This window comes from Scatophagus argus, chromosome 19, assembly GCF_020382885.2.
Source record: "Scatophagus argus isolate fScaArg1 chromosome 19, fScaArg1.pri, whole genome shotgun sequence".
Taxonomy (NCBI): domain Eukaryota; kingdom Metazoa; phylum Chordata; class Actinopteri; family Scatophagidae; genus Scatophagus; species Scatophagus argus.
In genome coordinates, this window is record NC_058511.1 from 9,134,897 (window position 1) to 9,148,413 (window position 13,517).

At 40.8% G+C, this 13,517-nt stretch overlaps 1 protein-coding gene across 2 annotated transcripts in view; it reads left to right on the top strand.

Annotated features, from left to right (window-relative positions):
* usta (uronyl 2-sulfotransferase a) overlaps positions 1 to 10,332 on the top strand; it is a 47,676-nt gene extending 37,344 nt beyond the window's left edge. For both annotated transcript variants that reach the window (XM_046372539.1, XM_046372540.1), the window contains 5 exons: positions 2,527 to 2,606; positions 2,717 to 2,870; positions 7,880 to 7,977; positions 8,139 to 8,296; positions 8,442 to 10,332. In XM_046372539.1, coding sequence (XP_046228495.1) covers positions 2,527 to 2,606; positions 2,717 to 2,870; positions 7,880 to 7,977; positions 8,139 to 8,296; positions 8,442 to 8,734 — 783 coding nt within the window. In that variant the 3' untranslated portion in view covers positions 8,735 to 10,332. The remainder of the gene's footprint in view (positions 1 to 2,526; positions 2,607 to 2,716; positions 2,871 to 7,879; positions 7,978 to 8,138; positions 8,297 to 8,441) is intronic.
* The last annotated feature ends 3,185 nt before the right edge of the window (positions 10,333 to 13,517 follow it).

The window sequence follows — 13,517 nt, forward strand, 5'->3', positions numbered from 1 at the left end:
GAGTACAGCTCTCTCTTCCTGTGTACTCTATAATGACTCTACACAAACTATGTCTAACCTAGACATACAGTATATCTCTAGCACAGGTGTTGAATATTTAGGCTTCTTTCTGAATGTAGACAGAGACAAACTGAATTGAGTTGAATGCAGGGCAGCAGGCATAGCTTTCTGTGTTTTTTGGCTCGTCATCCGTTTCCCCTGATGAGCCCTGTGTGGACGCCACGGGGGCTCAGGAAGGAGGGGGGGGGCGGGGGTCGAGGGGTTGCAGGTATGCCTGGAATCTCAGACTGTCCTCCACTTTCCCTACGTCTCCCTGCAGCTCTCCCTGGTAAATTTGGGGAGGGGGGCTGTCCAGACAGACTAGAGGGGTGGCTCAGAAAGACACACACACACACACAAACTCAACAAATGTGCCAAATGTGTTGAAGCTCTGCACATCAACCTGGTTGTGGGGGAGGGGACATCAGGGGTTAGCTCTGGGCTAATTATTCTGGACTAATGGTTGAGCAGGGAAAATAAACTTTTTTTCTACGTAGAACTGAAATGATTAATAGAGACAGCGCATGCAGGAGGGACCCAGACTGGTGAAATAACTTCTGCAGCAATGATGAAAGTTTGAAATGTTACATTTTACTACAGAACGTGAAAACAGAGTCAGTGGAAATCTACTGAGTTTATAAGAGAAGAGGGAGGGTGTGAAGCCCAAATCTGACTGGGACCTCAGATCCCCATGTGCTGTGTGTATAAACAAGTATACATATTACTGTTGCTATCCAAATAGTCCTGCTATGACATAACAGGTGCCCATACATGCTTTATAAGAGCAGGACATTGACAAAAATTCCTAAGCTGATCATGCTTTCATATAAAGACAAAATACGTCCTATGAACTCCCCCAATTTGGAGATTTGGCTTCAGGTCACATTAACAGTACTTGTGTGTTCTGTAGTGTGTTCTGATTAGCACAATATTTAGTGTTTTCTGATGGGAAGCAAGACAGAGATTATGTCCTCATCTCTACAATATGTCGGTCGAGGGGCCTACGGCAGGGAGCAATGGATGCTAGGGAACAGGATGAAAACAAAATGGACTGTTGCATATTCTTACTGGCAGAGAAAAAGAAGCGTCTGGCGACAACATGTGTCATGATGTGGCAGCGGCACGTGGCTTTCTTCATCCTCCTCTGACCAGTAGTGCAATTGCCTGGGAAGAGAAATGGGGAAACCTGGGGAAAGCTTCAAATCCTTGATGAATTCATGGACAGGTTTCTTGACAGTTACTCCTCTGGGCTTCTGGCTTCCGTCTTTTAAGTCTTAATATGTATATTTGAGCAAAAGCCCCCTGAAAATGTTGCAGAATTTTCACTTGAATTACTCTACTCTGTTTAAATATCCAGGCATTTTCCTGAGATACATTCAGTCCAACCAATTTTACCAATCAAAAGTTAGATATGCATATGTGATAACTTGACATATTCTTGACATGTAAACAAGTAGGGGGAAAGAAGTTAAATCATCATATTAACTAGTAGTAAGTGATAATAAATCTCAGTATGCTACCTACAAAGAGCTCTTCAATCTTAAATCTCTCAAACTCATACATGTACTGTATACTTACTGTCAAGGTCATGACCAGCCATCCATGAGTTTTGGTCATTATTATATGTGTTTTTATTATTTTTAAATTAGACATATTATATGCTCCACTGGTGCAAAGACATAACTTGCATAGCCACTAATTTCTGGCACGCAGACCTGGGATAATTGGATCTCACATACTGAATTATTCCAATATAGAGCTATTTATGTAAGGAATGACTAAAAATTAAATTTCAGTTGCATGGCTTTTAGTCAAAGAGCTCATGCTGGACCTGCACTGTATATGGCACCACTGTGATATCTCTAAGTTTGTTCTGGCTACCATGAACCTCTCTCCATGAAGACCTGGAAAGCCTTCAGGATGTTTTTTAATCTTTCATAGCAGAAGAGGAAAAGAAACTTGGAATAATTGCTTTAAAAATGTTGGCTTTCCTGGGCATGACTGAAGGGAAATGAGATCTATGGTGATGGATATTGTTAGATGAACCAAACAATTAAATTACTTTGGGAAGCTATGCAGTCAAAGCAGAGGCTGAGACTGTGTTGAGGTCAGTCTGCAGTGGAAGATTCTGCAAATCGAATCAAGGTGGACACACAGACAGATAAATATACAGTCAAAGTTCATTTAGTAGAAGCTTATGTGTTCAGTTCAGACATTCAGCCACTTGGGATGGGAATTCTTGGTTTTATTTGACAACACCTGAAGATGCTGTTTGTTTTTTGTCTGCATTTAGTTAATTAGGAGGCATCAGTTTAAGGTGCACCCGGTTCATGTTTATGCACATTGTCAGTTCCTTACATATGCTTTTGGTTATCATCTTTGACTTCTCACATGATGCCTCCATTCCTCTCAAATATGTCAGATACTGTTTTTAATTTCTGTGACACATGGCAAATAAATTGTTTTGTTTTTTTTCTTATTTTGTAGGTTTATCTCATGAACAACATTAGTATTATCCCTCAGCCATACCTCTATACACGGCATGTTCATTACCTCAACTTCACCAGGTACAGTAGTGCAACAATGTAATGCATTTGGAAACACACCCAGACTTGCTGTTCAAGTATAATTGGTCTTAACTTCCATTATAATTAATTAATTTATTTTTCATTGTTAGGTTCAGCATAGAGCAGCCCGTCTATATCAACATAATCCGGGACCCCATCAGCCGGTTCCTCTCCAACTACTTCTTCCGTCGCTTTGGTGACTGGAGGGGTGAGCAGAACCACCTCATCCGCACTCCAGGGATGAAAGATGATGAGAGATACCTGGTGAGACCATTGTTTTAAGCTGCAGTTAATTATTGTTTCAGGTATTTTCTCATACATACATTTATAGATTCATAGACTTACATGCTTCAAGCTGTATTTGATGTTTTCATAGTTATGTGTGTTCATTTCACGAGAATATTTGATTTGAGGTTTGTGTGCATTTTCTGTTCCTTGCTGCAACACTATTTGCCACACTATACCCTAAATATTGATTCTTCTGTGAGGAGGTAATCTCAGAAAATACGACCAGTAATAGCAAGTGAGGAGCCTCACTTAAATTTTCAAGTCGCTATCTTTTGATCTCCGTGTGAGTTTTTCTCTGTGGAGGAGCAGCGCAGTTAGTGGTGAAGTGATGGAACTGATTGGAACTCCCCTTTAAGAAAGTCAAACCACTGCATTTTGGATGAGAGGAGTGGGATGCAAAACAATGATTATATTAATACTTATTCAAGATTTTGTGGTCAGTCAGTATCCACGCACCAACACACGGCTAGCCATTCACTCCTGAATATTGCCGGAGAACTCAGAAGGCCGCACTGAAAGGCTAACAGGAGGAGTGGATGTGATTCTGGCTTGAGTCTGACTGGGTGTAATTAAGTATTGCACTGCTTTCCCTCGAGTTTTGGACCATGTGAGTTGAGTTATTAAAGTATGCAGACCACGGGGGCCCCTTGCAACAGTTAAAGGGGAGGGGGAGGCTGTGTTGTAGACTAGCTACCTGTGTGTGTGTGTGTGTGTGTGTAGAGTACTTAGCAAGGTTCAAAACTGACTAAAACTTTCCAAAATGATGACATTTTGTTGGTTCTTACCTCTTTGTTACAATACATGTGTGTGATATTTTGCCTTGAGTCAGAAAGTGACTCAAATTCAGCTTCACTAAATCAGGGGCTCATTCTCCATAAATACACAGAACTGAGATTTTGCTGCATACCAAGAAGCACAGAAGTGTCACTGCATTAGAGAAACAATATTTTCTGTTCTTCTTTTGTTTTGCTATGCTTTCTTTTCTTACTGTTTTACATTGCTGTTGTATGTGTCATTTATTTTTACTGACTGTGCTCATTAGCAGCAGCAACTTAGCTTAGCTATTCAGCAAAAACAGATTGAAGTCACAAGCCAAATCACAGCTCTAAACGCTGGCTGCAGGCATATGCCACACTGCCATATGTGTAATGCTATGGTGCTTGCTGAAAAACCAATTACAGGTCTAAGTATGAATTTAAGAATCAACATGCAGTATAGAGTCACGGACAGATATGGGCTGATGTATAATGACTGTAAATATTCATGTGTTAAAACAGAAGTTTATGCGTTAAGACAAACTTAGACTAAGACGAAGCTTTAAAGCCAAATGACTGGTTCAGTGAGTCAGACTGTCCTCATTTTTGTATGGGTGGGTGGGACTTATAGAGAGGCTAGATCTAGATTTGATTTCAGGAGATGAATGTCCTCACAAGTATAACGTGCCAAATATGTGTGTGTGTGTGTGTGTGTCAGCACGAGTGCCTTGCTATGTCAACATCCCCTACCTGGTGTACATTAGCCCTGCCTGCCCTGTGCTGGGTGTCTGTGAGAGGTGTCAATGAAAGAACACTGTCAGTTTGCTAGCCGGGACCGAGGGAACCTGATGCACGTGTTACTGAGACATTCCTGTGGTCGGCTTGGATTTTCCGTCCGTCCCCTCACCCCTTTTAACACACACATACTGTATACCGCGCTCTACAAAGGCATGCACTGGACACTTGAGGGCAGAGTGTACACATGCTTGAGGACATACATGGTCATAAGTACTTAAATCATGAACTTTTTTTTTTTTTTTTTTTGAATGAACTGGCTTTAAAATACATTTTCTAAAACAGCTCACATTATCTGTTCAGATTGCTTTTGTTACTGTAGTTAAGTGGGTGATCTGCGTGTGAAATGAAGATGCAGTCAAGAATGACTAATCTGTCACCTATGGGTGTGCGTGCAAAACCTTGCAAAATGTTAATGATGTAATTCAGTGCCTGGTTGAACCTGAAGAACACAAGAGCAGTTCTCACAGTCTCTCACAACAGTATTCATCTGATGACATGCCCATACTAAGGGAAAATCCTTGGCTGTCGCAAATGTACATTTTCTCAAATGAATGAACACACACACACACACGCACACAGTGAGAGAGGCTTTACTGAAATGCCCGGACATGTCATGACAGAAACAGTCAGGCAGTGCATCTGTCACAAGGGAAGGTGCAACTGACAAATGGAACCTATCAGGTGTTGTCTAAACAAGTACATGACTTGTTTTTTTAAGATGCAGAAAAAAATCTTCATGTCATTTTTGCGTAGATTTGTGCTACTGTCAACTTGCCTGACAGTGTCTGTATTGTTTGGAAGCGGCTGACCGTGCTCAACTGGTACACTGACATTAAAGCGCTGATTATTAGTTTGAAGAAGCTGTAGTGAAATTTAATTACCAATGGATCATAAGATAAGACAAGAGACAAGATGACACTGAATTGATCCCTGAGGGGGAATTTAGTAAATCAAGTGAATGTATTTGTCTTTCAGCTCACTGACTTTACCGTTTGATTCTTCATCATCTCTGTCATCAATGTAGTTTGAATGAAAAGGCTCCAAAAACCAGTGTAGGATCCAAGTGACATGTAAATCTGTTATAACAGGTTTAAATGTGAGCTGAATCAAGTGTATCACTCATATGCATCAGGCTGTGCCATGGGAAATTTTTACTTTGTCATTTACTTTTGATTTAGTTAATGTATATTTCATTCCATTGAAGCCTGTTTTGCTGCACTTTCTGTGACTGCGCAGTTGGCTTAACCCACAGTGAGAACAGGAACAATGAGCCTGGGTGTGCAGGCATGAGCTCTCTTTGAAATACTAATGGGTTCTCCGAAGAGACTGTGCGTTGTCTGTTGGATGAGTGTGCGCTCATTTGATTGTGCATAGTTGTATATAAATGAGTTGTGGCTGGATTCCCAGTGGTCCACTAAATGTCGAGGGTCTTGTATCAAATGTAGGGGCAAACTGGAGGAGGGACTTCCTGGCATCGAGCCATGCGTGTTGGGGGATGCCATCACGCGTGTCACTTCCTGTTAGCCTTTCTTCTGTTGCTTTTTCTCCGGCTCTCACTCGCCTTCTCTCACTTTTTTGGTTTCTAATTTGGTTCATAATGGTTTCCTGGGTGCTTTTGTGCTGTGCTGCATTTAGGCTAATTGTCACAAAAGATAAGATTCTTCATTGTCAAAAGCTTGTCGAGAGTCCGTTCCCAGTATTTTATTAGCATGGCAAGTGTGCATGAAATGTAAACATGTTGTGTTTAAATTCAGTTTATTTTGTCAACTATTGTTTCTCACAGAGTGACGCATGTTCGCAATCTTTTTTGTTTATTGTGCTGAAAATATGTAGCATTCATCACAGTTAGTTAAACTGAAGGTTTACTGCCAAGAACATATACTCTTAATCGACCACACTGAATGTAGCGACGCTGTCATTTTTTGAATAATAAAACAGGGAAAGAACAGCAACAAATTATTCAATGATTATGAATCGCCCAAAAACAGGGCAAACCTCACAGAAGTCCGGACACGACCGTCACACTCACAATGGTACAATGATGAACTGTTTTCTGAAGGTTTCTCTGGGGGTTTGTTGTGGTTTCTTTGAAGAGCTTTCCAGTGGTTTGCTTCACTGATCACCAGTGTGTTCTGTTTCCAGTGCATAGTGCAGCTCAGTCATAAAGTTCAAACAAACCCTGTAGCTGCTTGGTGACTCAGAGTCACAATCATACCACAGCATTCAGCTGTGAGGAAACAATAACTGACCAAGTGCATAATTTATATCAACCCAGCTTACACTTCAGGTCAACAATGTAATAGTAATGTCCAATTAATCGGTCTATCCCTCAATACACTTTCAGCTGTCTCACTCGGGAAAAGTAGCATGAAAATAATCTTCCGTTTGTCATGCTATCATAAATGTGCAGCCAAAAATGGAATAATACATATTGATCAAAGGCTGACTGTTAAGCTTTTTTGTGAAATCTATATATGTTTACACCCCAGACAGTGAGGTGTTTCAGACAGCTCAGTCACCTGCTTCCCAGTCTTACCCTCAATAGCAGTTTGTGTCTTCCAGGAAGGTCTGGGCCTCCGGTTCTGTCTGAGCCAACCCTCTCTGTGATGGAGCACATCGGCCTCAGAGTTGGCTTTGACGCATTGCTCTGTTCAAATCACCTTTATGGATTATCAGAGTATGAATCTTTAAGGCAAACTTTGACACAATCATTACACCTTCTGTTTGCTTCCACGTTTAGACCCAATACTATACAATACATACAACCTGACACTATTGTGTGACGTATATGTATGCACCTGCATGTGTGTATGCATGTGTGTGTGTGTGTGTGTGTGTGTGGAGGGGTGGTTGTGAGGGAGGGAGAGAGAGAGAGAGAGAGAGAGAGTCATGCTTCATAGTGTTGCTTTGCTCAAGACTTGTTGCCATCCATAAGGCTTACGTCACCTGACATGGATTTGACTGCTTGTTCCACAGCACTTAGTGACCGGCCAGCTTCATTCTTGCATGTGTGTTTTTAATCTTTCCCCTGTTCATTTTCCCTTTCATTTTTTAATAGCTCCCACATTTAGACAAGGGGTGTTCTAAAGTTCGCAGCTCTGATCTAATCACTTCATTTTGACTTGTAAGACGTAGTTCATCCCTGCTTGATCATGACGACAAGCTATCGGTTCTATTCTGCTGCTAGGTGCATCTGAGAGCTGCTAAGGTGAAGAGGCAGAGCTTATCTTTGTGCTCAGGATGTTGTTGGGCAAAAACACTTATGACTATCAGTGAGCCTGGGTTTTCAGCAGTGCTGGAGAAGGGCTCCCTCTAGTGGCAGAAAGAAATCCTTACAATTCTGGTTGAGGCTTGTCCCCTGCAAGCAGAACAAAACCTACTAAAGAATAAGTACTGTAGAATTGAATTTTTTTTTATTTTGTCTGCTTTCAGGATATCAATGTGTGCATTCTTGAGAATTACCCCGAGTGCTCCAACCCCAGAACTTTCTACATCATTCCCTTTTTCTGCGGACAGCATCCTCAGTGCAGGTATCTACATATACTCACAAGTTGCATGCCAAAGCATTATGATGTTTCAGACACTGGTAACATTTGTTAAAATTTAATTTGTTTCTTGTCATGGAGCCTGCTCTGTTACTGTCTTTGCTTTCACGTCTTTTAATCTTAATTTTTCCTTTCTCTCCCATCAGGGAGCCGGGAGTATGGGCTCTGGAGAGAGCCAAACAGAATGTGATGGAGAACTACCTTCTTGTTGGTATCCTGGAGGAGCTGGAGGATGTTCTGCTCCTGTTAGAGAGGCTCTTACCTCATTACTTTACTGGAGTACTCGAAATCTACAACAGTCCTAGTGAGTATCATGTTTGTAGTCATTGCTGCCTTTAAAAATCAAACTTTGGCACAATGTTTTTCTTTGTCTTAAAAATGGTTTATATTCCAGTCCGAGTCTTTGATTGGATTCCTGTCAAGCTGACTTGATCTTGATCTTTCTGCAGGCTACAGAAAGATGGGGAACATGACCGGCACAGTACGTAAACAGACACCCACTCTGGAGGCCTTGCAGGTGCTGTACCAACGCATGCACTACGAGTATGAGTTCTACAACTTCATCCGTGACCAGTTCCACCTCATGAAGAAAAAAATTGGCCTTAAGTCTGTCTCCCAACCCACTGCCTACTCACCTGCTTTCCTCCAAGAGCTGGCCCACCGAACCCCAGAGCCTCTGGGTGAAGACGAGGAGCTTGACACAGACCTGGAAGATGCCAACAGCTGGCTGGTCCAGTCTTAAAAATTGTTTGAACAGCGGATGCAGCCGAAACAAAAGCTGGTTGGCTAGAATTGGCTGGAGATAGCTGGAGGCAGCCTGAGGGCAAAGGGGATCGTTCTCCGTCTTTCGGCATTCCTAAGAAAAGTGAGGTGCATTTAGGGGTGTGCGGATCTTGACGCTCATGGGTATGTGGGCTCTCTTTTCCGTCTGCAATAGACTCCTATCACGACAAGTTTAGCACTGAGGACTATAGGGGATTAGTAATTGGAAGGACAAAGTGCTCTGTTTAAAAATTAATCAAGGGCAACGGGAAATAATGTTAAAAACAATATGCGTGACTCAAGCTTTGTTTTAATTTGAGCTTGTTTTTGGGTTCGTTTATGTAAAAATAATCCATCATTGTGGAATCTCCAGGAGAGATTAGCGCAAGATGTGGTTAGCTAAATGTCTTGGGAAATATTCTAAATGGTGGTCACTGGAGTGTTTATTGTAGGAGAGGATTTGAAAGACAAGAAAGAGGGTCATGCTTAACGAAAAGGTTAATGTCCTTAAAGCTGGAATGGGAAATGGTATCCACAAGCAAAAAAAGTACCAAAACCCCATTTTTGTATGATAGTTGTTTAGGACTGTTGTAAGTGCCAAACCTCGCTAAGCGTTCCAGTAACTGACAGGGACATCTGTGCACAACTGGTGGACTTGTGATATAGTTAAGTTTGTTGGGATGGTGTTGGTTTCTAAGATTTTGATTAATTTTTAAGATATTAATAGGTATAAATGAGGGTTAAACGGTAAGCACTCAATTATGAATTCAGAGAATTCCAACTATGTGTGCATGAATGATTGAGTTTGACCAAACCAGCAGTGTATTTTAGCATAGATTTATTATTTTGGAACAGTTTACATGTTAAGAATATAGGCTGGATTTAGAGTCAGACTTCATGGAGCGCTATTTGTTTTAATCCAAAGTTTAAAAGATTGAGTTTGCCAAATACCAACATTTCTACTGCAATGCATAACAAACCTGTATGAATATAGTGCACTTTTTCTGAAAATCTGCAGCAAAATGGGGGATTTGGTCTAAAAACTGGATATTGATTTGCCTTTAATTGCAAATGGGATCATGTTACTGTTTAATGGTTTGTTTCTCCCCCTCAAAGTACTATCATGTAGGTGAAGATGGTGTGAAATGTTACCAGTCCCAGCTAATTAATTCTTCAGCAGCTTGTCAGAGTACATTTTTCCAACACCTTTTTAAAAAACCATCCAGAGAACAGTAACCATAAGCTAACATGTAACTGTTACCTATGAATTTTACTCCACAATTCGTTGTTTTTACGTTTTCATTGTCCTGGTTTGTGTTGCCTTCTCTGTTTTGCCAGTTTAATTTATTATTTTGTATTCATTTGCATTCCAGATGAGATTCTCAGGAAAGAAGGAAAATGTTTGATAACTTAATCATTTATATTTTGGTATTTTGGTTTCTGGTAGCTTTGAAACTATTTTTTGGCGTTTTGAGGGTGTTACAGTGGGTTTATATCAACAGCTGAAAACTGATTAACAACAACTAATGCAATCCATCATTTTACAGGCTTCAAAATAAATGTCCTCTCGCTATTGCAGCTATTGTCTCTGCTTTACTTGGTTTTTGTGAAGAATGTGTATTAAGGAGTGTGTTGCAGTCTGTCACAGTTGCTGCAGCCTCACTGACCCTCAACCTGCCTAATGAATCCCATGCTGCTATGCGTCTAAGGTTGTTAGGCGGCCACTAACAGAGCAGCTTCCAGACCGTGGTCCACGCCACCACTGTCGTCTTACCACCATATGTAGTGCTCCTTTCCCTGCAGCAGAACGTCCATCACTCCACCATACTTGACTCATCTTCCTTCTGGCTGCCCAGCTGTGAAATTACCTTCCCTGCCCCAGTCAGGACAACACTGTGCATCCTGTGATATGAAAAAACAAGGAACACGTCTTCCTTCTCTATTTGCATTTGATCTCAGTCCTGTCGTTTAATAGTGTACAGTATACATGCTTGATACAGTTTCAGCTAAACCTGTTTCCATGGTGTTGTTGCTTCAGTCCTGCAGTTCCCGGCAATCGATCACTTAGAAACTTGTTATTTGGGCCGCTGTTACCTAATCCGTGTGAAAACAACAACATGCATGACATGTGAAGTAAACATATATACCGTATTTTCCGGACTATAGAACGCACCTGAGTATAAGCCGAACCCACCAAATTAAATAATTATAATAATATTTGTACATATATAGGCCGTACAATGTGTGTCCACATTGTAACATGACATACGTTTTGTTTTTATTACCTCTGAAAACTTTTGACGTCTTTTCGCATTGCGTCAGTTCTTCACGCTGCCAACGTCTGCAACGTCTCACCATTGATTCATTTACGCCAAGCTTACGTGCCGCAGCTCTATTTCCTTCTTGGACAGCCAGTTCGATTGTTTTTAACTTAAAAGCTGCATCACATGCATTTCTTCGAGTGTTTTCCATGATGACGGTATGTGCATGACACGCAAAATGACTGTTAAAAGCTACGCTTAAAACTAGCGTCTTCCTCTTCGCATCACCGGGCCGTTAGCCCGTAAATATCTTAGAATAGCCGCAGAGTTCAAGGCGTGGGAAAAAAGTAGCGGTTTATAGTCCGGAGAATACGGTACATCTCCAACAAAGTCATTGTAACTCCCTCTCAAAGGACGAAGACGCAAAGTTGTTTTCTTTGACGGGTTTATTCTTCAGCAAATCCTCAAAAACTAAAAACCTCGTTGTCTGCGTGCACAGTGAGAGAAAATTAGGCTTGATATTTTCAGTTTTGTTCTTTTACAGCATTACACTTGTGAATAAACGTCCTTGCTCAAAACTTGACGAGAGCATCTCTTCCGCGGCTGAATCCACGCCAGGCTAGAGTCCATCTAACGTTGTTTTCACATGTGTCACATGTACACATACAAAGGTCCATTTTTCAAAATAAAAGTTCTCATTTAGAAACTCAAGTAAGTATACAAAATATCCAAATAAAATAAATATTAACTCCCAAATAACATCTTTCACACAAAATATTAATGTAAACGCTTGCAACCGTTACAGTCATTCTGGTACTGACTTACAGAGAATTAGAAGAGAAGTTACGGGCAAATTAGAGGAAGGAGCTTCTGTGTGAAAGAAAAATTTTAACGCAAACTCAGCAGTTAGGATCACAAATAATCCTAGACCGTAATGGTTCCACATTTCATTCTTTTAAGCGAAAACCATTCACAGTCGATTTACACACAACACTTCAGGTTCAGCCACGTTCAGTTTGATGTAACTCCCAGCCGTGACCAGCACATGGTGCCCTCTTTCCATTTTTGCTTGAGTAAATAAATGCACGGTTTGGAGTTAGTAGTAATCTGTTAACATTATGTTGATACTGAAACTCTGTGTTTGTAGTTCTTAAACAGCCCCTGAAACCCTTGATGGTAATTTAATAGGGTCATAATACTGGTAGTTCAGGGCAACTGAAAAATAAATTAACTGTGTGTGTGTGTAAGTAAAGGACATCTCTGGTCCATAATTTTCCATTGAGTTTTAGCCTGTTCCAACCTTCCCCTTCATTCCAGTGGAAAGACTTCTATAATCTATCTCCACCTCTAGCCCTCATCACTAAAACCAAGTCCTAACCCTCACACTGCACTCTGAAGAAGTCCAAAAAGTTCCCTAATTCTCCAGGTTTACAGCTGAATTGACTACAGGAACACAAACACACGACAAGGAATTTGATCTTCATGCTATGGTGTCCAGTAATAACTGCACTCTGCATGAGGGATCAGTATCACATTAGCAGCTTGGCTAATAAGGTTCAAGTGAAGTGAACTTTAACTTTACCACACAAACACTCATTCACTGGTCATGCAACAAATGCAGTTTTCAGCTCCCCAGATCGCAGAGTGTTTGTTTATGTGCTGGGTGGTGCAGAGTAAGCTCCTCTCCATTGGCGAATAGGAAGCTGTTAGCGTTGGTGGGCTGCTCCCAGACCTCCAATATATTCCCTGTAAGACAAAAATAGATTCCCTACCTTAACAGCACCAAGCTGAAGCCTTCAGTTTGGCAGACAGATAAAGAGGAAGAGGGCTGGCGCTTTTAATGTGCAAAGGTGCTCATTTATCAGTGGTTAGGGTAGATAAAAACCAGACAGAATTTACACTAATGAGGATGACAGCAACTTCATTTTATTTATTTTTCCATAATGAAATAAAAATAATACTAACAAGGAAACAATTAATACAAAAAGCTTTCTGTTGACTGTAAAATTGTTCAGAATTAAATACTGAACTTCATTGCCTGCTGATCAAATGTCATCCCTGTTAGACAGCTGATTGTAAAGCCTGTATGATCTCCCTCAGATTAAAGCACCTCGCTGTGATTCGATATGAAACAAACAAAAACATGCTAGAAGTATACTTCAGTATCACAAAGCAGGTGAATACATCTCCACACTATTGCGCTTCATTCCTGCCTTTGGTCCAAATGTGTGGAGATCATATCTTGACTCTTGAAAATATACAGTATAAGGCAGTATTAATCTTAGTACAGTTTCTTCATTATGTCCAGCATAGAGATTGCAGACACAGAATATGCATGTAGAAAACATAAGACACCAAATACTGTACTTATCAACACACACGCACACACACACAATGCGCATCAGACAACAAAGTTAAAGCTAAGCACTGGCATCTTAAACTGTCTGAGTGTAAAAGTAGAAGGTATAGTTAGGATTATTTTACAGCGTTAACTGAAAGTGG